This window comes from Triticum urartu, chromosome 4 (assembly GCF_003073215.2).
Source record: "Triticum urartu cultivar G1812 chromosome 4, Tu2.1, whole genome shotgun sequence".
In the NCBI taxonomy this organism is placed as follows: Eukaryota; Viridiplantae; Streptophyta; class Magnoliopsida; order Poales; family Poaceae; genus Triticum; species Triticum urartu.
Genome location: NC_053025.1, coordinates 252,342,083 through 252,365,582, shown reverse-complemented (window position 1 = coordinate 252,365,582; position 23,500 = coordinate 252,342,083). Strand labels below are relative to the sequence as shown.

The 23,500-nt window shown below is 50.0% G+C and overlaps 1 protein-coding gene across 2 annotated transcripts in view; it reads left to right on the top strand.

Annotated features, from left to right (window-relative positions):
* The first annotated feature begins 4,751 nt into the window (after nucleotides 1-4,751).
* Nucleotides 4,752-23,500, top strand: part of LOC125551411 (O-fucosyltransferase 1-like) — a 34,350-nt gene continuing 15,601 nt past the window's right edge. Inside the window, exons 1-5 of one of the 2 annotated variants that reach the window (XM_048714641.1) lie at nucleotides 4,752-4,912; nucleotides 4,990-5,125; nucleotides 7,498-7,579; nucleotides 7,678-7,754; nucleotides 8,048-8,136. In XM_048714641.1, coding sequence (XP_048570598.1) covers nucleotides 4,905-4,912; nucleotides 4,990-5,125; nucleotides 7,498-7,579; nucleotides 7,678-7,754; nucleotides 8,048-8,136 — 392 coding nt within the window. In that variant the 5' untranslated portion in view covers nucleotides 4,752-4,904. The remainder of the gene's footprint in view (nucleotides 4,913-4,989; nucleotides 5,126-7,497; nucleotides 7,580-7,677; nucleotides 7,755-8,047; nucleotides 8,137-23,500) is intronic. The other variant, XM_048714642.1, reaches the window with a different exon arrangement.

Here is a 23,500-nt window from a genome sequence, read left to right as displayed (position 1 = left end):
CCCACAAGCACCAATCTATAGTTCCGGTACAAAGATTGAACACACGAGATGAAATAGGATTTGAGAGGAGATGGTTTTGTTGAAGATGTTGATGGCGATTGCCCTCCCCAAGATGGGAGAGTTGTTGGTGATGATGATTTCCCCCTCCGGGAGGGAGGTTCCCCCGGCGGAATCGCTCCACGGAGGGCAAAAGTGCTCTTGCCCAAGTTCCGCCTCAAGATGGCGGCGCTCTGTCCCGAAAGTCCTCTCCTTATTTTTCTAGGTCAAAATGACTTATATAACAGAAGATGGGCACTGGAGGTGGCCCTGGATGAGCACAACCCACCAGGACGCGCTTGGGCTCCCTGGCGTGCCCAGGTGGGTTGTGCCCACCTGGTGGCCCCCCTCTGGTACTTATTGTCTCCAATATTCCTCATATATTCCATAAAAAATCTCCGTAAAGTTTCATCTTGTTTGGAGTTGTGCAGAATAGGTGGCCTGACGTCGCTTTTTCAGGTCCTGATTTCCAACTGCCGGAATTCTCCCTCTTTGTGCGTACCTTGCATATTATGAGAGAAAAGGCATTAGAATTATGCCAAAAAGCATTATTATGCATAAAAAATCATAAATAACAGTAGGAAAACATGATGCAAAATGGACGTATCACATCACGGGGCAGGTTATGCCCACGAGGCGGGTCATTGTTGTGAGGCGGGTTATGACGAAACATGATGCAAAATGGACGTATCACATCACGGGGCAGGTTATGCCCACGGGGCGGGTCATCGTTGCGAGGCGGGTTACGACGCCGTTCGCTGCTAGAAACCGCCGGCGACTCAATGCGCCAGCTGTAACTTCGGCTTTGGCGTGGTGTTGAGTGGATTCACTCTCGACTGTACGAGTAAGCCGCCTGCTGAGCTACAGCCGTCTGGAGAAGCTCCACAACATTCTGGGTCTCTATCGCAACTTGAGACTCGCCTTCGATTGGAATAGCTGCCAACCGCGAGGCTGCGGCAATCATATTATCCAATGTGTTGGAGTAATGACCATAAGGTGTTGGAACTCTTTGAGCGGGGGTTAGGTCCAGACGAGGCGGGTCTGGCACATGGGGCTGAGCCGCCGCTCCGGTCCTAGTCGCCTCAGCCCCCCGGGTCACACCAGGCAGGTTACTCGGTCCTGCTCCGGGTGTATTAAAAAGGTTCCGCCCTTCAAACTGCGCAGGTAAGCGGCTTTGGTGCCTCCTTCGAAGGACAACATTTGACGCGTTCTCATCCAGATTTAAACGAAAGGCCTATGCCCTTATCCACTGCGTCTCGACCTCCAAGGCGGCTCGTTCCATGGCCATCCTAACATTCTCTGCTTCAAGGTCCTCTCGGGCCTTGGCCACCTCATCCCGCAACTTTGCAACCTCCGCATTATGCTGTACTTGATTCGCCAGAGTCACCTCTGCGGCCAATAGAGTCGCCAAAGCATCTAAGAGTTCAGGTAAGACTTGAGCCGGCGGACGCGCAGAGCCGCTCACCCCAGCTGTCGCAACGGCAGTTGAGCCGGACGTCATGGCCGCAACAGTCGAGGAGTTTAACACTGGTTGCGTGCCAGCCATGAAAATAGCGGCCATGGTCGATGGCTCATAGGGGTCTGAAATACTGTCACCATCGGAATAGCCCCCAAGCCCGCCGTCCTAAAGTTGATAGATTCACTCGGTTTCACCAGTTGAGGACTCGTCACCTGAATAGATGGCCGTCTCTCCACCACACATGGATCCTTCCTCAAGATCCGCCCTATGAACAAAGCCAACGAAAAGCGCGCTTCCGGCCGGGCTGAATCCTGCGGGAAGCGCGCGCTGAGCCGTCTCGATGACGTCGGTGCAGGAATCCGGCTCAGGCTCTGACTCGCCGATCTTGCCGATGAAGACATGAATTCCGCCGAAGGGGACCCGGTACTCGTACTCAATTGAGTCGGCCTCGGGGCCCCAGCCAGCATCGTCGATGTAGATCTTGCCGCGGCGACTCTTGGTCATCCGTCCCACGACGTATCCTTCGATCCCTAAGAAGCTGCCCTTCAAAAACTCGAAACCACTGTGCTCAGGCCCCACGACGGGCACCAACCGTCGTGGGTTTATCACAACAAATGTCCTAATGAAAGGACTTAGGTGTGAAGCCATCGTGACGTAGGTTAGCTTGAAGGGGTTGAACGGGATAAAAGACACAAAGGATTTACCCAGGTTCGACCCCTCACAATGAGGTAAAAGCCTACGCCATGCTTCTAGTTGTATTGTGTGAGTTTCGATTACAAGGGAGCGAATACACTTGACCTAGTTCTCTATCGATTGTTTCTTAAGTTAACGCGCCGCTGGGTCTCGCCTTTATATACACAGGTCAATGCCCGACGGCTTACAAGATTCCGAGCCGGATCAGACAACGTGACCGACTTGGTTTCTAGTTGCCTTGCCTTAACCGACAAGCTAACATATGGCGGTTCATACGCTTGGGTCTTGGGCCTTTCCCAGACCCGCTTCTGTGAATCGCCGTTTTCATACTTCACCTTCTTGGGCTTTCTTGGGTCTTCTTCATTTTAAGTCGCCAAAGGTGTAACCCGACCCCTCCTGGACGGGTCACACCACGGGGTATATCCTTAACAGGACAAGTTTTTTTCGGACGGAGGGAGTACTAAACTACTAATCCTTCACCATGTCTATGCCAACTTGCGTGCATAGAAAATGAGCATGGGCCGTGACACGCACCAAATCTCTCATGGGCTTTCTGTTTTTTATACTCAATTTCGGTGTCACATGATTCATGGGTGTGACACCAGAATGACGGGAGCACCTAACCAGTGCTTCAGGCGCCGGCTGGCTCTACCGGTGCTCGCTAGCGACGCTTAGCGTGTCGGCCCACCAACCGATTTTGAACAAAAAATCATCAAATTGAAAAACAGTTCACCGGTTTGAAAAAAAGTTGAAAAACTTTAAAAATAGTTCACGAATGCAAAGAAGTTCATCGAATTTGACAAAAATCACTGATTTTGAAAAAAGTTCATCAATTTTGAATTTTTTTCATAAACTTTAATTTTTTTATGAAATTTTAAAAAGTTCATCGAATTTGAAAACAACTGCACGGATTTAAAAAAAAGTTCATCCACTTAAAAAAGTTCATCAAATTTGAAAAAAGTTCATCAAATTTGTTTTTTGGGTTAATTTGATAAATGCCACTCCAATTATGGCGATTGTGAGAAATGCCACCGCAATTTCCAAACTTTGAAAAATGCCATTTCATGCCACTTCCAGTGGCATTTTTCGAAGTCTGCAGTGGTGTTCTTCAAAGATTGCAAAATTTGCAGTGGCATTTTTCAAAGTTTGAAAATTGCAATGGCATTTTTATGAATCGCCATAATTGGAGTGGCATTTATCTAATTAACCCTTGTTTTTTTTATTGATTTTAAAAAAAATTCACCGACTTTGGAAAATGTTCATCCAATTAGAAAAACGTTCATCAATTTTGAAAAAAGTTTATCAAATTAGAAAAAACGTTCATAAAATCCAATAAACTTGTTGCATCGAATTAGAAAAAGAAAGAAAACAAGCAAAGAAAAGGAAAAGTAAAGAAAAGAATTAAAGAGATAAGAACCTGCACCACTAGCGCTTAAGGAACCGTGGCCGTGTGGGTTTAGGATTCGCCCAGAACGACAAAGGCATCGTGATGGTATAACAAACACCGAAAAATAATAAAAATTATATCCAAATTTATAGACCATCCAGCAACGACTACAAACACTGAAGCGTGCCGAAGGTGCACTGCCGTCATTGCCCCTCCCTCGCCAGAGTCGGTCACAACTTGTCGTAGTAGACAGTCGGGAACGCATTGTGCTAAGACCCTATATGACCATCGCACCAGAACAGCAACCGCCACCAATGAAGAATAACGTAGATCGGAAGTATCTAACCTGAAGACATACGGACATAGAAGAACAACAACCAGATCCGAGCAAATCCACCGACGATAGATCCACCGGAGACACACCTTTCACACGCCCACCAACGATGCTAAACACGTCACCGAAATGAGGGTTAGGCGAGGAGACCTTTATTCCATCTTCAAGAAGCCGACGCCATCTCGCCTTCCTAAGCGAAACACAAAGCCTAACAAATTTTAAAAGAACAACTAACAAGAGAGCCCTCTCGCTGGCCCTTGTCAGGATCCACCGCGTCCCCATGGCCCTAGGGGACGGACCTGCGCCAGAGCCGGCAAGAGGCACAAACCCTAGTTTTTTTGTCGCTATCTCTATCTAAAGGCCATGTTACTTGCTGTTAATCAACTCTCTCTAAAAAAATATTGTTAATCAACTACGTATTATTGGTGGCTGTATTTTTAAGTGTATTTTCGTGCACTTATAGATGTTAGTGTTTTCTTTGTGTTGTCCATTATTTTTGCTGGCTTCTGATCCGTCATCAAACCATGTGTTGCTCGAAAATTCGTACTGAAACTGAACCAAAAGTAAATGGTTATTACAAAAACTGAACTGTAACGACATATAAAACCATATGAACCAAAGTATAAAAACCATATAAACCGAATGGAATCAAACCGAAAAAACCGAATGCACACCCTGAACCAATGCCCCGCGGGCCTTCGCTCCTGCGCCAACGATTGCCAAATATGACGGTCGGACGGCCAATGAGCGTTCGCTTGGAAATCGCTCCGAACGAGCAGTTTTGGAAAAAAAGGCCGCTTTTCCATTTCAGGAAAAAAATGAAAAAAAGGAGAAAAGGGCCGCTAAACAAAACCTCACATCCCACGTTTCACCTACCCGCGCGCGCAGGACACACGCTCAACTCCCACTCCCACCCACACCTCCGATTCCCAGATCTTAGCGCATATCGTGCCCAATCCCCCCACCTGTTTCCGAAACCTAACCCCGCGATCCCAATGCGCAGGTGAGCACCGCTTTCCCTCGCCATACCCCCTTATCGTTTCAATTTTTTGCTGAATTTTTCGGTGATCTCTCCGGTAGGGGTCCTGGCGAGGCGTCCCTCCGCCGCCGCCGCGCGCCGGCGCGGCTGTTGGTCGCCGTGGCGGCGTTCGTCACTTGCACTATCTGGCTCTGGTCCTCCTCCGCCGACCTCACCCTTGCCTCCTACAAGGCCCAGGTGCGTTCTCTGGACCGTGCTTGTTTACCGGTGTGTAGCTTAGCTGTATTGTTTGATCTGGTTGGCTATTTCTATGGCAATGGAAGCACACGATATGCTTGTGCTGTTTGCGGGCCAACTGGGGATGCAACTGCTGCATTAGTTAGATGATGTTACGGAATTTCTCCCCATTTTCTCTTCAACAGGGTATTTGTTCAAGTTACGATATGCTTGTGCTGTTTGCGGGCCAACAGGGTGAAGTCTACAAAAAACCTTAAACTCATACACCTTGTCGGAATTAAACCATGAACTCTTAATCCCTAAAATGGGCACCCTATACTTATCAATCCCGGTCAAGATAGACCCGAACCTGTTTGGTGCACCAGGAAAAGATCGATTCCGACCAGGATTAGAGGCTATTCTCAGTTTCTCACTGACATCTATGTCCTCACTGTCATATTTATCTTCATCCAACGACCACCCATGACAACGACCCATGGCTGTGTGCAGGTCCTCCAGCTCGTAGCCTTGTGCGCCCATTATGAATCATGTTCCTCACGTGCTGTGCTGCTTGGACGGCCTCGGAGACGCGGTACCCGCTGAGCTTGCCCGCCACTGGCGACGAGTGGTGACAACATGTTCGGCTACACCAGCCCGTAGTTTGCACCTGACCCATCGAGCGTCCTTTCCACGACTACGTACTGGTTGGCGGTTGCAAGTGCATGCCTTGAGTAGCAGAATCAATCACTTGAGCCGTTCTAGGCTCACGAGTACATAACAACATGTTGCAGCAGGCTCTTGCATAGCATCGTCAACTCACCGTCAGCCGGATGGACAGTGGGTGCGTCTGCAGTGCATGCTTTCGTGTGAAGACTCGGACACTGGAGACACTGCCTTGTACGCTGTGCTGTGGCCGCCATTGCCGAGCATCTTCGCGGACGCACGCAGCAGTTTGTCTCGGCTTGAACCGCTTCAGGATGAGATCCTCCAAAAAAACCATCTTTCCTCTCCACTCTTACTTATTCTCTAAGAATTATAGCGCACGCTTGCCTCCTCCCACGCTCCCCAGCCTGGCACTTGCTCCTCCCGTAGCCACTAACATTCTGTCGAATAGTTGGTGTGCATGCACTCCCCAACAGTTCACCTCGTCTCCAAGCTCACTCTGACTGCCCCTGTGGATTCCCGCGACTCTCATTCGCCATGCCGCGTCATTGGATGAGCTCTAATCACATTTTGTCCCCCTATTTCTTCATCCACAGTTCGCTCTAGGCCCCTGCCCTGCGCCAGAGCACGCCAGGCCGAACGCATGCATGCCGCTCACAGTGCCGCATGGACGGCGAGAACGGCGACAAAACAAGTGCACATGTGCCATTCTCATGCCCTTCCCATAGTTCCGCTGCCAAACCTCACTGTTCTGAACGAGCACCCCAGTTCTTGGCGAGAGAGATAAAAATTACAGGAAGAAGATGGATATGACATGCGGATCCGTGCAGTCAGTGAGAGTAGAGAGTAATCCCGGCCGGGATTGTTATTTTCCTAGCATGACAAACTAGTCTACATAGGTTTAGGGTTGAGATAGACCGGGATCAGTGAGTAGAGGGTGTCAATTTCAGGGATTTGGAAGTTGGGGTTTGATTGCGACGAGCCATATGAATTGAAGGTTCAAAACAGACTTCACTTGTTAGATGATGTTACGGAATTTCTCCCCATCTTCTCTTCAACAGGGTATTTGTTCAAGTTATTTTTTGCGTTGTTTATCAGCGAGGAAATGGTGATGGTATTATGTTAATATTTTTTTATTGCTTTGGGGAAAGACCAATAGATGGTGATGGGCCATTTCTCTGAGGCTTGGGGGTCGAAGAACTCCAAGCCGCTGCAAAAGAAAAATATGTGAACGATCGTTGTTACGATGGGAGGGACCGGTGGAGGGGGATAGTGCGTTTACCAGAACTTTCATTATTTTGTGTAGTTGATCTATATGGTTGGTGACCCGCAAGAAAAAAAGATATATGTGGTTGCTGCTATTAGTTTATTGTGGATTTGGATGATATAAGTGGAGGCAATGCAAATGCATTTAAATTGGTTAGAAAGAATTACTACCTTCTCTGTGGAAATCATTGGGACACTTTGATGGCTCATGAGGATGTATTTCCTAGTGGTGAACTGGATGACTTTGCATTTTAAAATATTCTATTCTAATGATAAACAATAGTATCAGAAATAAATTCTGTTTAGTGGCAATATGCCTTTTGAAATGCATCATTTTAGTTTGTGGGCTGATAAGCTGATTTTAACTAATTGCATTTGGACTATTACAATGACAATATGTTCATTGTGTATTTGAATTCTCAATGAAATGATTTCTTATACTAACATCGATGCGATTATTCAAGGATGTTGATGTAAATAAGTTGTGGAGAACTGCAAATTCAAATGGCTGGAGAGCTTCTTCTGCACCACGATCATATTGGCCTCGTATGTTTGTGTCTCTAACCTCTCTGGAAGTTGACGGTCATATTCTTGGCAAAGGATGGTAAAAGTGGATATGCTGAAGTTAATTAATGTACCTGCAGCCCCACCAACTGAGTCTGAGACTAATGGGTACTTGCGTGTCCGATGCAATGGTGGCTTGAACCAACAACGTACCGCGGTGATTAACGAATAAGCTCTCCCTTTATCTGTAAAGAAGCATGTTTGATCACAATACTTGCTATTTTTTGAACCCGGTTCCACATTTTCCGTAACTTCCATAACAGAAAGTAAAAAAAGAAGAAGGTGAAAACAAGAAAACGGGTTCAACTCACTAGTGGGAAACCCACTGTCCAACACCATTCTTGGAGACGAACTACGGGACGAAAACCACCAGCACTAAATTGCTGGAGTTACTATGATTATATGATTGATGGTAACAAAATTAAGGTTGCTATTGTCCTGTTTTTGTAGATATGTAATGCTGTTGTTGCTGCACGAATAATGAATGCTACACTAGTGCTGCCAGAATTAGATGCAAACTCTTTTTGGCGTGACGAGAGGTATCACTTTTATCCGAAATGGCATCTCATGCAGTAACAATGTATGCATTTAGATAAAAACCTTGTGTTCTTTGTGAAAATTGTTGATTTTTGCAGAATACTTAATAAGTTATAAAACAATCATATTTCCATTGTGTTCATATTCTATAGTTGGTTTTAGTTGATTATATAATTTCAGCCTCTTCTTTTTGTGCCTGATTATGTGACATTTACATGAGAATGATTGACCCTAATATTTCCATCCAGTGAACTATCTCGGTCAACTCCCTAGTCCCTACAAGCATTTGAAGCAAGATATTTAGCACTTAGTAGATGAAATGCTGTACAGTAGAATAGTTCCAGAGTTCTGAAAAGTGCCTATAAATTTATGCATGCAATGCCACAACACGTGTGTATATTGGGCGGGATATAAGAAGTTTTTTTTTCCATTCTGAACAAATTAAAATTTAGTTCAGTTCCTTTATATAGAATTTCATGAATAAATGACCGATCCATGGTTACACCAGTATCCTACTTGAAAACATTCTCAAATTATGTGTTTATTGTGTAGTTGCAAATCATTGTTCCTTTTGTAGATTATTGCATCGTTTATATTGTCGATAATAGGCAATGAAAAGTTTGGCGGCGGACTCGATAGTATTAATGTAACAGAAAGTATGATGCAATTGAAAATTATCCAGCAAATAATTTGAAACCCATAAGATATTGAAACCAAGTCATTGTTCTGGCACATGGATAGCTAACTTTCACGCACCCCTGTCCATGGCTAAATCTTTGGTGATATTCCAGTCCTTTAGATCTCCGATCTCTCTTTAGGGACCCCTTCCATGTCAAGTTTGGTCTACCCCGATCTCTCAGGACATTATCAGCACGCCTTAACCATCCGCTATGCACTGGCGCTTCCGGAGGCCTGTGCTATATATGCCCAAACCATATCAGGCACGGTGCCACCCCAACTCTATCAAGTATATCATCATTTTGAACCCGAATCTTCTTGTGTGGCCACATATCCATCTTAACATGCGCATCTCTGCTACACCTAGCTGTTGGACATGCCGTCTTTTAGTTGGCCACTATACAACGCCAGACAACCATCGCAGGTCGAACCGCCATCCTATAGAACCTGCCTTTTAGCTTTTGTGGCTTTCTCTCATCACAGAGAACTCAAGAAGCTTGGCGACACTTCATCCATCCAACTTTTATTTGATGGCTCACATCTTCATCGATATCACCATCCTTATGCAACATTGACCCCAAATATCGAAATGTGTCCTTCCGAGGTACCATCTGCTCGTCAAGGCTAACTTCCTCCTGCTCGTGCCTACTAGAACTGAAATCGCACCCCATGTAGTCAATTTTACGTCTACTAAGCCTACAACTTTGCGATTTTGAAGTCTGTCTCCACATCTCTAACTTTCTATTAACCCCCGTTCGACCATTTCCGACTAGCACCACATCATCCGCAAAGAGCATTACACCATGGGATATCTCCTGATATTATCCCTTGTGACCTAATCCATCACCAAAGCAAAAAGATAAGGGCTTAAAAAGTTGACCCTTGGTGCAGTCCTATTCTAATTGAAAGTCATCGGTGTCCCCATCACTTGTTCAAACACTTGTCACAACATTATCGTACATGTACTTGATGAGGGTAATGTACTTTGTTGGGACTTTGTGTTTCTCCAAGGCCCACCATATGACATTCTGCAGTATCTTATCGAGGCCTTCTCCAAGCCAATGAACACCATATGCAAATCCTTCTTTTGCTCCTTGTATCTCTCCATAAGTTGTCGAACCAAGAAAATGGCTTCCAGGATTGACCTCCTAGGCATGAAACCATACTGTTTTTCTGGTCACGTTTGTCAATCTTCTTAAGCAATGCTCCATGGTAATTAGTACAACTTTGAACACCCTGGTAGGAGCTAGGGCCCTACCAGGTCTTGGTCGGAGGTTGTACGGGAAGGAGGGAGGCGGGCGCGGACGTGAGCACGGCCGCCGGCGCGAGGGCGCCGTGTCGCGCGGAGGGGGCGGCGGCGATGAGAGCGGGCGGCTAGGGTTAGGGTTCCGGCTCCTTCGGGGAGCCGAGCAATAGAATATGTCTTATTGCTTAATTCCAAAAGGGTGTCTTACAACTGTTTATATAATCTTGATGCTAATAAAAATAAAATAACTTGGGCTAAGCCCCTAACTAGACGCGCCCATTGGGCCTCCTCCGGCTATAAGTGATGCCGGTCATAACATCTCTCCCCGCCTGCGCAAACAGCTCGTCCTCGAGCTGGAAGTCTGGAAAATGTTGACGGAACTCCTCGAGCTTCTCCCAAGTGGCATCCTCCTCCGGAAGGCCGTGCCACTGGATCAGCAAATGCCATACTCCGCGACGCTGTTGGACCTGCAACACCTTCGCCGGTCCTGGAAGAAGGCGCCCGTCGAAGGTCGAAGGTAGTACTGGCGTGGCCGCCGCTGGGTCTCCACGGAAGGGCTTCAGCAACCCCACATGAAACACGTCATGGATGCGGGCACCGGTCGAAAGCTGCAAGCGGTAGCCCACCTTGCCTATGCGCTCTACCACAGGAAACGGGCCCGCGTAGCGAGGGCCCAGCTTGCGCTTAGCGCGCGGGTCCAGGGATTGCATGGAGCGGTGAAGGAGGCGCAGCCACACCCAGTCGCCCATCGCAAACTCCGCCTCGCGGTGATGGTCGTCGTAGTACCGCTTGGACAACTGCTGGGCTTGGAGAAGGCGTTAGCGCACCTCCGCTAGCATCTCGTCCCGGCTGCGAAGGTCGCCCACCGCCTCCGTCCTAGCCGTCTCAGGGTCAACTGGCAGGATGGGCGGTGGCGGTCGGCCATAGACCACCTTGAATGGCGTGGCGCGCAGGGCGGAGTGGTAAGAGGTGTTGTAGCAGTACTCCGCCCACGCGAGCCAGTCCACCCAAGCACAGGGACGATCACCTGTAAAACAACGCAAATACATGGCAATCACCTTGTTGACCACCTTGGATTGGCCGTCCGTCTGAGGATGGAAGGCCGTACTCAGGCGGAGCTTCACGCCTGTCATCCGGAAGAGATCGCGCCAGACATGCCCCGTGAACACCGGGTCCCGGTCGCTGACGATCGAAGAGGGAAACCCGTGTAGGCGGACGATGCCGTCAAAGAATGCACGAGCCGCGGAAGCGGCGGTGTAGGGATGGTCGAGCGCGATGAAGTGTGCGTACTTCGAGAAGCGGTCGACCACCGTGAGGATGACGGACTTGCCGCCCACCTTAGGGAGGCCCTCGATGAAGTCCATGGAGATATCAGCCCAGACTTGAGAGGGCACCTCCAGGGGCTGTAGCAGCCCAACCGGGTGCAGTGTCTCCGTCTTGTTACGCTGGCACGTAACACAAGACCGCACCCAGTCTCGGACCAGGGCTTGATCGTCGGGGAGGTAGAAATCGGCGAGGAGATGGTGAAGGGTCTTCTGCACACCCTTGTGGCCGGCCGAGTGTGCCTGCAGCAGAACCTGGTGACGGAGGTCATCGTGATCCGGCACGAAGAGGCGGTGCCCATGCAGGAGTAAGCCATCTGCCAAACGCCACGGCTCCTCCAGGTCGCTGGCATCGAGGCGCTCCCGAATGAGCTGAGCATCCGGCGCGTCTGCGGTTGCCCTGCTGATGTCGTTAATGCGGGCGAAGGAAGGCCCCGAGCGGATGCAGAGAGCCGCTCCGTCAGCGTCGTTGGCGTCCGTGTCGTGGTCGGCGTCGCGGTGGGACAGGGCGTCGGCCACAGTGTTCAGACGGCCCGGACGATACTCGACGGTGAAGTCGAAGCCAAAGAGCTTGCTGATCCACTGGTGCTGCGACAGGGTAGATAGCCTTTGGTCCAATAAGAACTTGAGGCTGTAGTGATCTGTGCGAATACGGAACGGCCGCCCCCAAAGATATGGCCGCCAGTGGCGCACGACCTGCACCAAGCCAATGAGCTCCCGCTCATAGGCCGCGAGCTTATGATGGCGCGCGGCGAAGGGCCTGCTGAAGAACGCAAGCGGCCCGTCGCCCTGATGAAGGACGGCGCCGAACCCCACACCAAAGGCGTCGCAGTCCACCATGAACGGCCGGTCGAAGTCGGGCATCTGGAGGATGGGACCCGTCGTGAGGGACCTCTTGAGGGCCTCGAACGCCTCAGTGGCCTCCGCATCCCAGGCGAACGTGTCGCGTCGCAACAGGCGCGTCAGCGGGGATGCGATGAGGCCAAACTCCCGGATAAATTTCTGATAGTACCCTGCGAGGCCCAGGAAGCCGCGGATAGCCCGTGGTGAGTGCGGCGTCGGCCAGGCTGCGACAGCTGGCACCTTATCGGCGTCCATAGCAACACCCTCGGCCGAGATGACGTGGCTGAGGTAGGCGATTGAAGGCGTGCCGAACGAGCACTTCGAGCGCTTAAGATGAAGATGGTGCGCTTGAAGCTCGTTGAAGACGATGGCAACGTGCTAAAGGTGCTCCGCCCACGAGGCGCTGTAGATAAGAATGTCATCAAAGAAAACAAGCACAGACCGACGCAAGTAGGGGTGGAGGACGTCGTTCATCAAGGCCTGAAAGGTCGCCGGGGCGTTGGAGAGGCCAAAAGGCATCACCAAGAACTCGAAGTGGCCGTGATGAGTCCGAAACGCCGTCTTCGCGACATCGTCCGGGTGCATCCGCACCTGGTGGGTAGCCCGAACGGAGGTCGAGCTTGGTGAAGAAGCGCTCCCCATGTAGCTTGTGGACGATTGGAATAGGAAATTTGTCCTCGAGCGTCTGGGTGTTAAGGGCACGGTAGTCGATGCAGAAGCGCCACGTGTCGTCCGACTTGCGGACGAGGAGGACCGGCACTGAAAACGGGGAAGTAGAGATCCGGATGATGCCCAAGGCGAGCATTAGCGCGCACTGCCGCTCCGGCTCGTCCTTCTGCAGCTGGGGTAGCGGTAGGGGCGCACCGCAACCGGCGCCGTGCTCGGCAGGAGATGAATTCGGTGGCCATACACCCGGGCTGGCGGAAGGCCCTGAGGCTCATCGAAAATGTCGCGGTGCTGCTGCAGAAGATGATCCAACAGAGGGTGCTCGGGCCCTGCAGCAGTCGCGGCCAGCTGCAGCTGCGGCGTCGCTGGTGAGGCGCCACCCACGACCTCCCACCGGACGTGGTGACCCAGGCGCCAGAAGGTCATCGCCAGGGCGTCGAAGTCCCAGAGGATGGGACTAAGGGTCCTCAAGAAGTCGACGCCGAGGATGAAGTCGAAGCAGCCCAAGTCGATGCTGGCGCACGTGATGGTGAAGTGCTCGTCGCCGATGGTGATGGGCACGTTTCGCGCCAGCCCATGGCACGAGAGACGGTTGCCGTTAGCCACGGTGACCTGGGGTTGCTCCCCGCCCGTCGGCTGGAGCGCTAAGCGGCGCATGGTCGCCTCGGGCAGAAAGTTATGCGTGGAGCCCGTATCCAGGAGGGCCACCAGACGCTCACCATGGATCATCACCGGCAAGAGCATAGTCCGCTCGTCTCGGATGTCTGCGAGCGCATGGAGGGAGACCACGAGAGCCATCGCTGGAGCGGGCGCCGGTGCGACCTCCGCAGCAACTGGGGCGGGCAAGTCGCCGAGCCTGTCGACGACTGTGTCCTCCTCGACGTAGTCGGCCGCCTCCAAGTAGAAGAGGCGCGGGCATACGTGGCCCGACACGTAGGGCTCGTCGCAGTTATATCAAAGCCCCTGGCGACGTCGCTCGAGCTGCTCGGCCGGGGTGAGCCAGCGGAAGGGCCGCGTCGCGGCCGGAGTGGTAGTCGCCGGAGCGGTTGGGGGTGGGCGGCCCGGCACAGGTCGTGTCGGGGCTATTTTATTGTTTAGGGGGAATTACACTTACTTGTTTTCTAGTACAAGTCGCTACCGGTTTTGCTATGACTTTTTACTACCGACCAACCGTTACAGAGGCTTTTTCCTCGGTTCAATACATAATGACCGAGGCCAACTTTGGTTGGTTAATCCGATCAGTTCATCGATGGTCAGCAAGTATGATGGTTTTAATGATGATCCTGCATGTATTTCGTGTGTATCTCACAGGGGGATTTAAAAAGCCTGGCTGGCTGTCGGGCGCCCCGACACGGTGACGCCTGTTGCGAGGCCTGCGCGCGATGCTCGAAGGTGCAGGCGTAGTACATGGCCGTCTGGAGGTCCTGGGGTCCCCGAAGCTCCACGTCCACGCGGATATGATCCGGCAGACCGCCGACGAAGAGCTCGGCCCGCTGGCGAGCCGTCACGCCGGGCGCGTGGCACGCCAGGGCCTGAAAGCGGTCGGCGAAGTCCTGCACCGTGGAGGTGAAGGGGAGGTGGCCTAGCTCCGCCAGCCGGCTCCCGCGTATCGGCGGCCCGAAGCGAAGGAAGCAGAGCTCGCGAAAGCGCTCCCATGGGGGCATGCCGCCCTCGTCCTGCTCGAGGGCGTAATACCACGTCTGTGCGGCGCCTCGGAGGTGATATGAGGCGAGCCAGGTGCGGTCCGACGCAAGTGTGCGTTGCCCTCGGAAGAACTGCTCACACTGATTAAGCCAGTTGAGGGGATCCTCGGTGCCGTCGTAGGTGGCGAAGTCTAGCTTGGCGAAACGCGGCGGTGTATGAGTATGACCGCCGTGGGAGTATGGCTCGTTGGTGCGAAGCAGCGATGGGGCAGTGCCGGGTCGGTGGAAACAACCCCCTTGGGATGGCGGCCCGTCGAGGCCAGCGTAGGGACCCGCGGCGCTGGAGGACCCGTCGTACTGCAGGTTGGGCGCCGGCTGCGAGTGGACGTGCGGCGGTTCCGAGGCCATCGTGTAGACCGGCTGCGGCGACGACCCGGCCAACCAGGACGGTAGCGGTGACGGCGAGGGTGGGAACCGGACCTGGTGGATCGGCACTCCCGCCGACGCGGTCGGAGCCGGCCCGGAGCTGATCGGCGGTGGCGTCGGCAGTTGCAGCGGGGCGACGGGGGCCGCCAGGGGCTGCGATGGCCACGACAGCCAGGGCGGGGTGGTGGGTGGCGGCGGCAGCTGCAGCTGTGGCGGCCCAGTGAGTGCGGCGGCTGCCACGGCAGCAGCAGTGGCCCGGTGACGGCGGCCCGTAGGGGCCGGCCAAGTAGAGGCGGATCTCCTGGACCGCGGCGGCGAGATCGCGGAGCGCCCCGATGACTTCCTCCGGGGTGAAGACGGTGGGAGCCGGTACGGCGGAGGTAACCGGCACCGGCAAGGGAGGGGCGCTGGCCGTGGTGGCCATCGGGGAGGTGGTGGCGGTCGGCAGCGGCAGGGTTAGAGTGGGCGGTGGCGAAGACATGACCGAACCTAAGCTACCTGATACCCAATTGGTAGGAGCTAGGGCCCTACCGGGTCTTGGCCGGAGGTTGTACGGGAAGGAGGGAGGCGGGCGCGGACATGAGAGCGGCCGCCGACGCGAGGGCGCCCTGTCGCGCGGAGAAGGCGGCGGCGGCGATGAGAGCGGGCGGCTAGGGTTAGGGTTCCGGCTCCTTCGGGGAACCGGGCAATAGAATATGTCTTATTGCTTAATCCCAAAAGGGTGCTTAGAACTGTTTATATAATCTCGATGCTAATAAAAATAAAATAAATTGGGCTAAGCCCCTAACTAGACGCGCCCATTGGGCTTCCTCCGGCTATAAATGACGCCGGTCATAACATACCCAATTCAAAATTATCCATTCACTAGTATAGTATATAAAACTAAATTAAATCAAGAATCAAAGTTCACGCACGAACGTGTTAGGATGAATCCAAGTGATGAGGAACAATAGATGAGAGAAAAGAAGAAAGAAAACACACGCCAGATCTGTTTGGCTACTTCTAGATACTTCCACTCTAATGTAGTATTTCTTTTCTCTTCTTTACCCTACCTGTTGTTTCTATAGTTCTCTAGTTATAAATAGCTGTGAGTAGAATGGTGAATCCTAAATAATGTTTTTCTAGAGTGTTCCAGCTATAAGTAGAAGTATGTGAAGGCTTCCCAAAGCCCTATAAATAGAGGTCCTCACTTCTACTTTGTAACCCAGACTAGGTACCCACTACTTATAATAGAACTTGTTTTTCTTATCTAAGATCTTGGAGTAGATCTTGTGCTGTAGGAGTTCTGGATTGAACTCTTGCTGCCATATCGGCCAACATTCGCCTCTAGAGCGATATCTAGCGCAACATGTTGAAGTTGTTTCTTCAACACTTGTGCTGCACACATTGTAGCAGCAAGGTTGTGTTGCTCTACACAACCTTTGTGCTGCTTCAGGTGGCATCATAGCCTTGTTGACGCATACTTGTTCTTGCGGTCCTCTTCGAGAGCAAGCTGCAGGAAGCAATGGAGCAATTGGAGAAGAGGATGGATGCTGCAGAACAACAAATCAATGAGCTGCATGAAGATCTTAATCGGAGATTTGACCAGCTGGTTGAGATGATAAGAAAGGGTGCCCCCCCTCCTGCTACCAATGAAGGAGATTCATCTAAAGAAGAAGAAGATGCTCATCAAAGAAGAAGGAGAGGTAGTCTTGGAGCAAGACCACCACAACAACATGCTGTTCAACATGCTTCAAGAAGGCCAATTTATGTTGAAGCTTCTGAAGGTGAAGAATATGATGATGCCCTTGAAGAACCAGATCTCTACGCATATCGGAGAGTACCCAACCCTACATATCCAAGAGATGCATACAAGGTGAAAGTTGAGATCCCAACTTCTAATGGAAATGTTGATATTGAAGGATCCCTAGATTGGTTATAGGAAGTGGAGACTTACTTTGAGGTCATGGAAGTTCCGGAAGATGTAGAGTTCCTTTGGTCGCATAAAAGCTGAAAGGAGGAGCCGGTGCATATGGTGGCATCGCGTTCAAGAAGAGCACAGGCTGAGAGGAGAACCTCGTGTGAGAACTTGGCGGCAAATGAAAAATCTCTTGAAAGGGAGATTTTTGCCCGCTGATTATGACCAGATCCTATTTATCCAATTTCAAAATTGTGCTCAAGGAAATAGGACTGTTTCAGATTACACGGAGGAGTTTCTAAGGCTACAGGTGAGGTGCAACCTTGCTGAAACTGAAGATCAACAAGTTGGAAGGTACATCAATGGTCTCAACGATGCTATTCAAGATCGATTGATGATGCAACAAATCTGGTCCATTGATCAAGCACAAGCACTAGCCTTAAAGGTTGAGAGGTTTGTGAGGACAAGAAAGGCAACTAAGGCTCCATATCCTCATGTCGAAGGCTCGTCTAGGAGTCAGCCTAATAGAGTGGAAGAAAAGACCGCCCCACCAAAGGCAAAACAACCCATCCAGAAGCAAACTAGAGGCAAGGGTAAGTCCAATGAAGGCCCAAAATGCTATAAATGTGGTGAAGAGGGACACATATCCAGCGGTTGCCCACTAAGGAAATTTGTTAACACAACTATCCATGATGGTGAAGGCAATGAGGGAGAATACAAATCTGAAGATGTGAAGGGACAAGAGGTTTGTCAAGAAGAAGGTGAAGAGGTGGCATGTGTGATTCAACGTCTCCTATGTTCCACACCACAACCTGACGACACAGAACAGAAGGAAATATTTGAGAGCAAATGCACTATGAATGGCAAGGTATGCAGATTAGTAACTGACAGTTGCAGCTGTGAGAATCTTATCTCCCAGAAGTTGGTGAACCATTTAAAACTTGAAACCCATGATCATCCAAATCCCTACACTATTGGATGGATCAAGAAAGGAGTGAATATGACTATCACCAAACAATGCAACCTACCACTTTCTTTGGGCAAGCATTATCGCTCAAATGTGTTGTGTGACGTAGTTGATGTGGACGCCAGCCATGTTCTTCTTGGGAGACGTTGGCAATTTATGTGGATACTACACATAAGGGCAGGAAAAATTCTTACTCTTTCTTTTGGAACAAGAGAAAGATCATTATTCTACCAAATAAAACTGATGGTAATATCTCTAAGGAGGAGGGGAAAAGTATGTTAACTATCTCCCGCACCTCTAATGAGTTTATGGAAGACTTGAAGGAGGCAGATTTGTGTGCTGCACTTATAGTAAAAGGAGAAGAGCACCTGGTTGTTGAAATTCCAACAAAGGTACGTGGCTTATTAGCAGAATTTTATAACATACTTGGAGAGCCACAAGGCCTGCTACCAATGAGAGGAATTCAACATAGAATCAACTTAATTCCGGGAGCAAGTCTTCCTAATCTTCCACACTATCGAATGAGCCCAAAAGAGCATGACATATTGAAGGAGAAAGTGGAGGAATTGCTGCAAAAGGGGCACATTCGAGAAAGTATTAGCCCATGTGCTGTACCAGCCCTGCTCGCGCCAAAGAAAGATGGATCTTGGCGCATGTGTACAGACAGTAGAGCCATTAACAAGATCACTATAAGGTATAGATTCCCTATGCCCCGTCTGGATGATATGTTGGATCAGCTTAGTGGAGCAAGAGTGTTCACGAAGCCGGATTTAAGAAGTGGATATCATCAAATCCGTATCAGACCCGGGGATGAATGGAAAACAACCTTCAAGACAAAAGAAGGGTTGTTTGAATGGCTGGTCATGCCATTTGGACTCTCAAATGCACCAAGTACCTTTATGCACTTGATGAATCAAGTCCTTCTACCCTTCTTATCCCATTGTTGTGGTCTATTTCAATGACATCTTGATCTATAGCAAGGATGAGGATGAACAATTTGATCACATTCGAAAGTTGCTAGAAGTATTAAGAGAAAATGAGCTCTACGTCAACTTGAAGAAATGTGTTTTCCTGTAAACACAACTTCTTTTCCTAGGATTCGTCATAACATGTGACGGTATTCGTGTTGATGACTCCAAGGTTGAAGCAATTTGAGACTGGCCAACTCCAAAGACCATTTCTGAGGTAAGTTTTCATGACCTTTCAACTTTCTATAGACGACTTGTGAAGAATTTCAACACTATCATGGCACCAATTACCGAGTGCATGAAGAAAGGAAAGTTCCAATGGACAGAAGCGACTGAAACTAGTTTCAATGAGATCAAGCAAAAACTCTCACAAGCTCCTGTCTTGGTGCTACCTGATTTCAACAAGACTTTTGAGTTGGAGTGTGATGCAAGTGGAGTAGGCATTGGAGCTGTTCTATCTCAAGAAAGGAAGCCCACTGCTTTCTTTAGTGAGAAGTTAAGCGAAGCTAGACAGAAATGGAGTACCTATCAACAAGAATTGTATGCCGTTTTCGGAGCCTTGAAAACTTGGGAATTTTGTTTGCTGCCTAAAGAGTTCATTGTATATAGTGACCATCAATCCTTGAAGCATTTTAGAAATCAAAAGCATGTTGACCGCATGCTAGTGAGATGGGCAACATATCTGGAGAGGTTTAACTATCTCATCGTGCATAAATCTGGGACAACTAATAGAGTGGCCGATGCTTTGAGTCGTCGTGCATGCCTCTTGACTTCTTTTGAAGCTGAACTTCCAGGCATGGATCAAATAAAAGAGTTGTATTAGGATGATGAAGACTTTGGCCATGTTTGGGTGAAGCACATCAGGGGCTAGCCATTAGGTGACGACTATCTGGTGCAGGATGGCTATCTCTTCAAAAATGATCGTTTGAGCATCCCAAGGAGTTCTCTGCGTGACAAACTAATTAGAGAACTCCATTCAAGTGATCTTAGTGGCCATGTTGGACGGGACAAGACTATCGCTGGCATATCCAATACTTTCAATGTTGCGGACTTGACTCTCTACCACCCAGAAGAAGTGCTCTATGACGATAACTTGAGGGCGAGTTCCAAACAACCAGGGGAGAATGACGAGGAACAATAGATGAGAGAAAAAGAAAGAAAAACACATGCCATATCTGTTTGGCTACTTCTAGATACTTCCACTAGTGTAGTATTTCTTTTCTCTTCTTTACCCTACTTGCTGTTTCTAGAGTTCTCTAGTTATAAACAGCTGTGAGTAGAATGGTGAATCCTAAATAATGTTTTTTCTAGAGTGTTCCAGCTATAAGTAAAAGTATGTGAATGCTTCCCAAAGCCCTATAAATAGAGGCCCTCACCTCTACTTTGTAACCCAGACTAGGTACCCACTACCTATAATAGAACTTGTTGTTCTTATCTAAGATCTTGGAGTAGATCTTGTGCTCTAGGAGTTCTGGATTGAACTATTGCTGCCATATCGGCCTACATTCGCCTCTAGAGCGATATCTAGCGCAACACGTTGAAGATGTTCCTTCAACACTTGTGCTGTACACATTGTAGCAGCAAGGTGGAGTTGCTCCTCCACAACCTTTGTGCTGCTTCACCAAGGCTTTTATAAAAATGAATTAGAACCATAAATCATGTTTCTATTGGTTAGCACTGATCTTATAACTTCCATTCAGCCATGGCCTTGAGCCCTTTCTCTTGGAGATGTCATCTCCAAGTTTCTAACCTTGTTGTCGGGTTTTGGTCACTGCTATAGTGCCACTACCGGACACCTGTGGCCCTGGTATCTAGCTGCACGCTCGCATGCAGCCTACCTTGCCCCTTTCACTCGTGTAGTTGTGCAATACCATAACACTATGGTTTGGCTTGGCGTCATCGTGTTATCGCTGTCTGCAGTGCCGCGCATTGCTTAGTCAATGCCCTTCTTTGTTGTGCTTGTCATATGGTCCTAGTGTTAGGTATTCAAAGTATCAGACTACGGTGTCACATATTGAAACGTAGGTGTCAATTATTCAGTTATAGTTTTGCTAGATCAAATAGCCTCCACTATCTATGTTCCTTCAATGGCCTAGATTACCCCGTGCTTGATTACTACTGTAACAACAGTCATTTTTACAACGTATTATTCCTGACCCCGCTACCTATATAACCAGTTGGGTTGTGGCTAAGGTTCATCATTCTATGTTCCCCAATTTTGCTTCTGTGACAAGACATATAACACTATATTCATACATAAATCAATAGATGGCCAGCTTCATCCGGCCTTGTAGCTAGAACTGTGAGATACATGCATATGAATATCAGTTGAAATCCACGGTGACACATGGTTTGACAAATTGGTATTCAGAGCAAGAATTCCTCGGAGACCAATCGAGTTGTGGAGCAAGTGTGGTTGAGATCTCTCGTAGAATCCCACCCTCCCCTCCCCTTTCACAACGGCGGTGTTGAACTTTGTGTGGCCGCGATTAGACGATGACGAATCCATTAGGGTGTAGTTCGGAAGCCACCAAAGTGGTTGTTGGGGATTTTTTTCCTTGTTGTAAAATTCCATGCAAGATTCGCTCTGTACACCTTGTCGGCGTTTCGGTGGCTGCGGTGAGATTTGATCGCTGGGGCAGGTTGTTGAGCAAGTCTCAACATGAAATTCCCGCTGGGGCAGTTTGTTGAGTAAGTCTCAACGTGAAATTCCTTCTTGGATCATTCAGATGTGACGATGTGAAGAGCAAGCATGGATGAGGCTGAATACCAAGACCTCCTATCCATGAAGGGCGATGTCCTTGAGTATTAGAAGGAGACCGCATCTCTTCTCTCGGACATGACAATATTGCAAACTGAGGTACGATTGTCGACTCGGGTTGGATTATCTGTGGGCTGCGCCCCTTGGTCCTGTCGGACCATGTCGTGCGCTGGTAGCTCATCATTTCCATGCCTCCCAAGTAGGCACGATCCCTGACCGACTGCTAGGCTCGAGTGGCTGACTCCACGCCTGATCAGGGGTGTTGAGCCCTTTGCTTGACAGGCATGCCCGTATGTTGTATCCTTGTTAGTAGCCCCCGAGTGCTGCGTGACCTGCTTGCCGGGAGGTTGCGTGGGACTTGTTTGATCCACTCGCTCCCGTGTGAAGGTGAAACCTTGGATCGAGACGTTTGAGGACCAACCTTTTTGAGTCTTGACCAACGATTAGTTGAGGGTACGCCGTGTTGACAGAAGGTCCACCGACTGCAAGGAGAAAGATTCATGGTCCTTGGCCCTCTAATTGACTGAGGGCAGGGGACGAAACAGGGGCCGGTAGGACACACACCAAGTCTTGATGTCCAATGTTCGCGATGCCATCAGAAGGTTTGGGAACCAAGGCATGCTTGCGTGGGGTGTTGAGTTACCATTCTGAATGGTTGCATCAGATCTGACGTGGTGATTCCCGAGGGTGGGGGGTGTTTTGGCCTCCCCTTTGCTATAAGACAGGCTGGGATGGGGAGCAGCGAGGTCACCAAGCCCTTGTTGCCTTCTTCCTTGCTGCCCCCTTCCCTTTCCCAACGTTTTGCCTACCATTGTGAGGGTGTGTCTCACTCCTTACACATGCCTTGCCATCACTCTGCTCCTTGCTCTTGCACTGCCAACGCTCTTCCGTAGAAATGATGTCATTCCCATCAGCCTTTGCCAAGGATCCCACTGTTGTAGATATGTTGCCGTCGTCCTCACAATATCTTGCTCCGGCGGGCAAGCCGAGGGCCCACCTGAGCGGTGGAGCAGGTCCTCCGACGCAGCCGAGGAGGTGAAGGCGGCATTGGGGCGGCGGAAAATTAGGAGGTGGAGGAGGAAGATCCGGCGACCTAGTGTCCTTCGAAGATGACGACGTCGAAGATATTGAAGCTGGTGGTGGCGGGTGTGTTTTCCCTCAATCTCCGATGGCGGGTGCCCAAAAGAGAGGCAACCCCCGAACCTTGAGAGGGGGAGGCGGTGGTTTTCGTTCCTTTCTTCGAGAGGGGGTTCTCCCTGCCGATCCAACCCTTTCTCCGAGGACCGCTCCATTACTATGGGCTGGAGCTTCACGACTTGAATCTGAACGGGATCAGGTGGCGAGCTTCATCACCTACAACGAGGGCTTTCTGGGGATCGAGGCTCATTTCGCCTAGTGAAAGAGGTTGTATTTTGTGAAGGCATACATGTGTCAGGATGATATCAAGTTGGGGGAGTCGGCATCTCAGTTTGGGTAATGCCGGGGTTGAGGTGGCCAAGGTTTCCACCGTCTCGTCCAACAAGGGTGGCACCATAACTGGTTCTACTATTCCAATCCTAACCCTGCGTTACTGGCCTTCAACGCCCAATATGCGCTATACAACGATGTCCGGGCAGCCCGACCTACTCCCGAGGAGCAGATAGTAGCGAAGTTTTTGGGGAAACGCATAACCATGCTCCACGAGGCGCCCTTAGGGAGACTGTGGTGGCGACATTCATCGGACATCGAGTTCAGCCCATCAAACTGAGGTGCTGCCCTATGTGATTGTACACAGGCTTGGGGGATCCAACCTGGGAGGCGCCGGACGAGCTCAGGGGAAGGAGATGCACAGACGGGCGGTCAAACTAGTGAAGTCCAAGGTCGTCGACCTGATGGGTCGGCCTGCTGTCCTCAGGCATCCCGACCAGCCGGATGAGGTAAGTGCGCTATCCTTGGGGCCCCCAACCCTT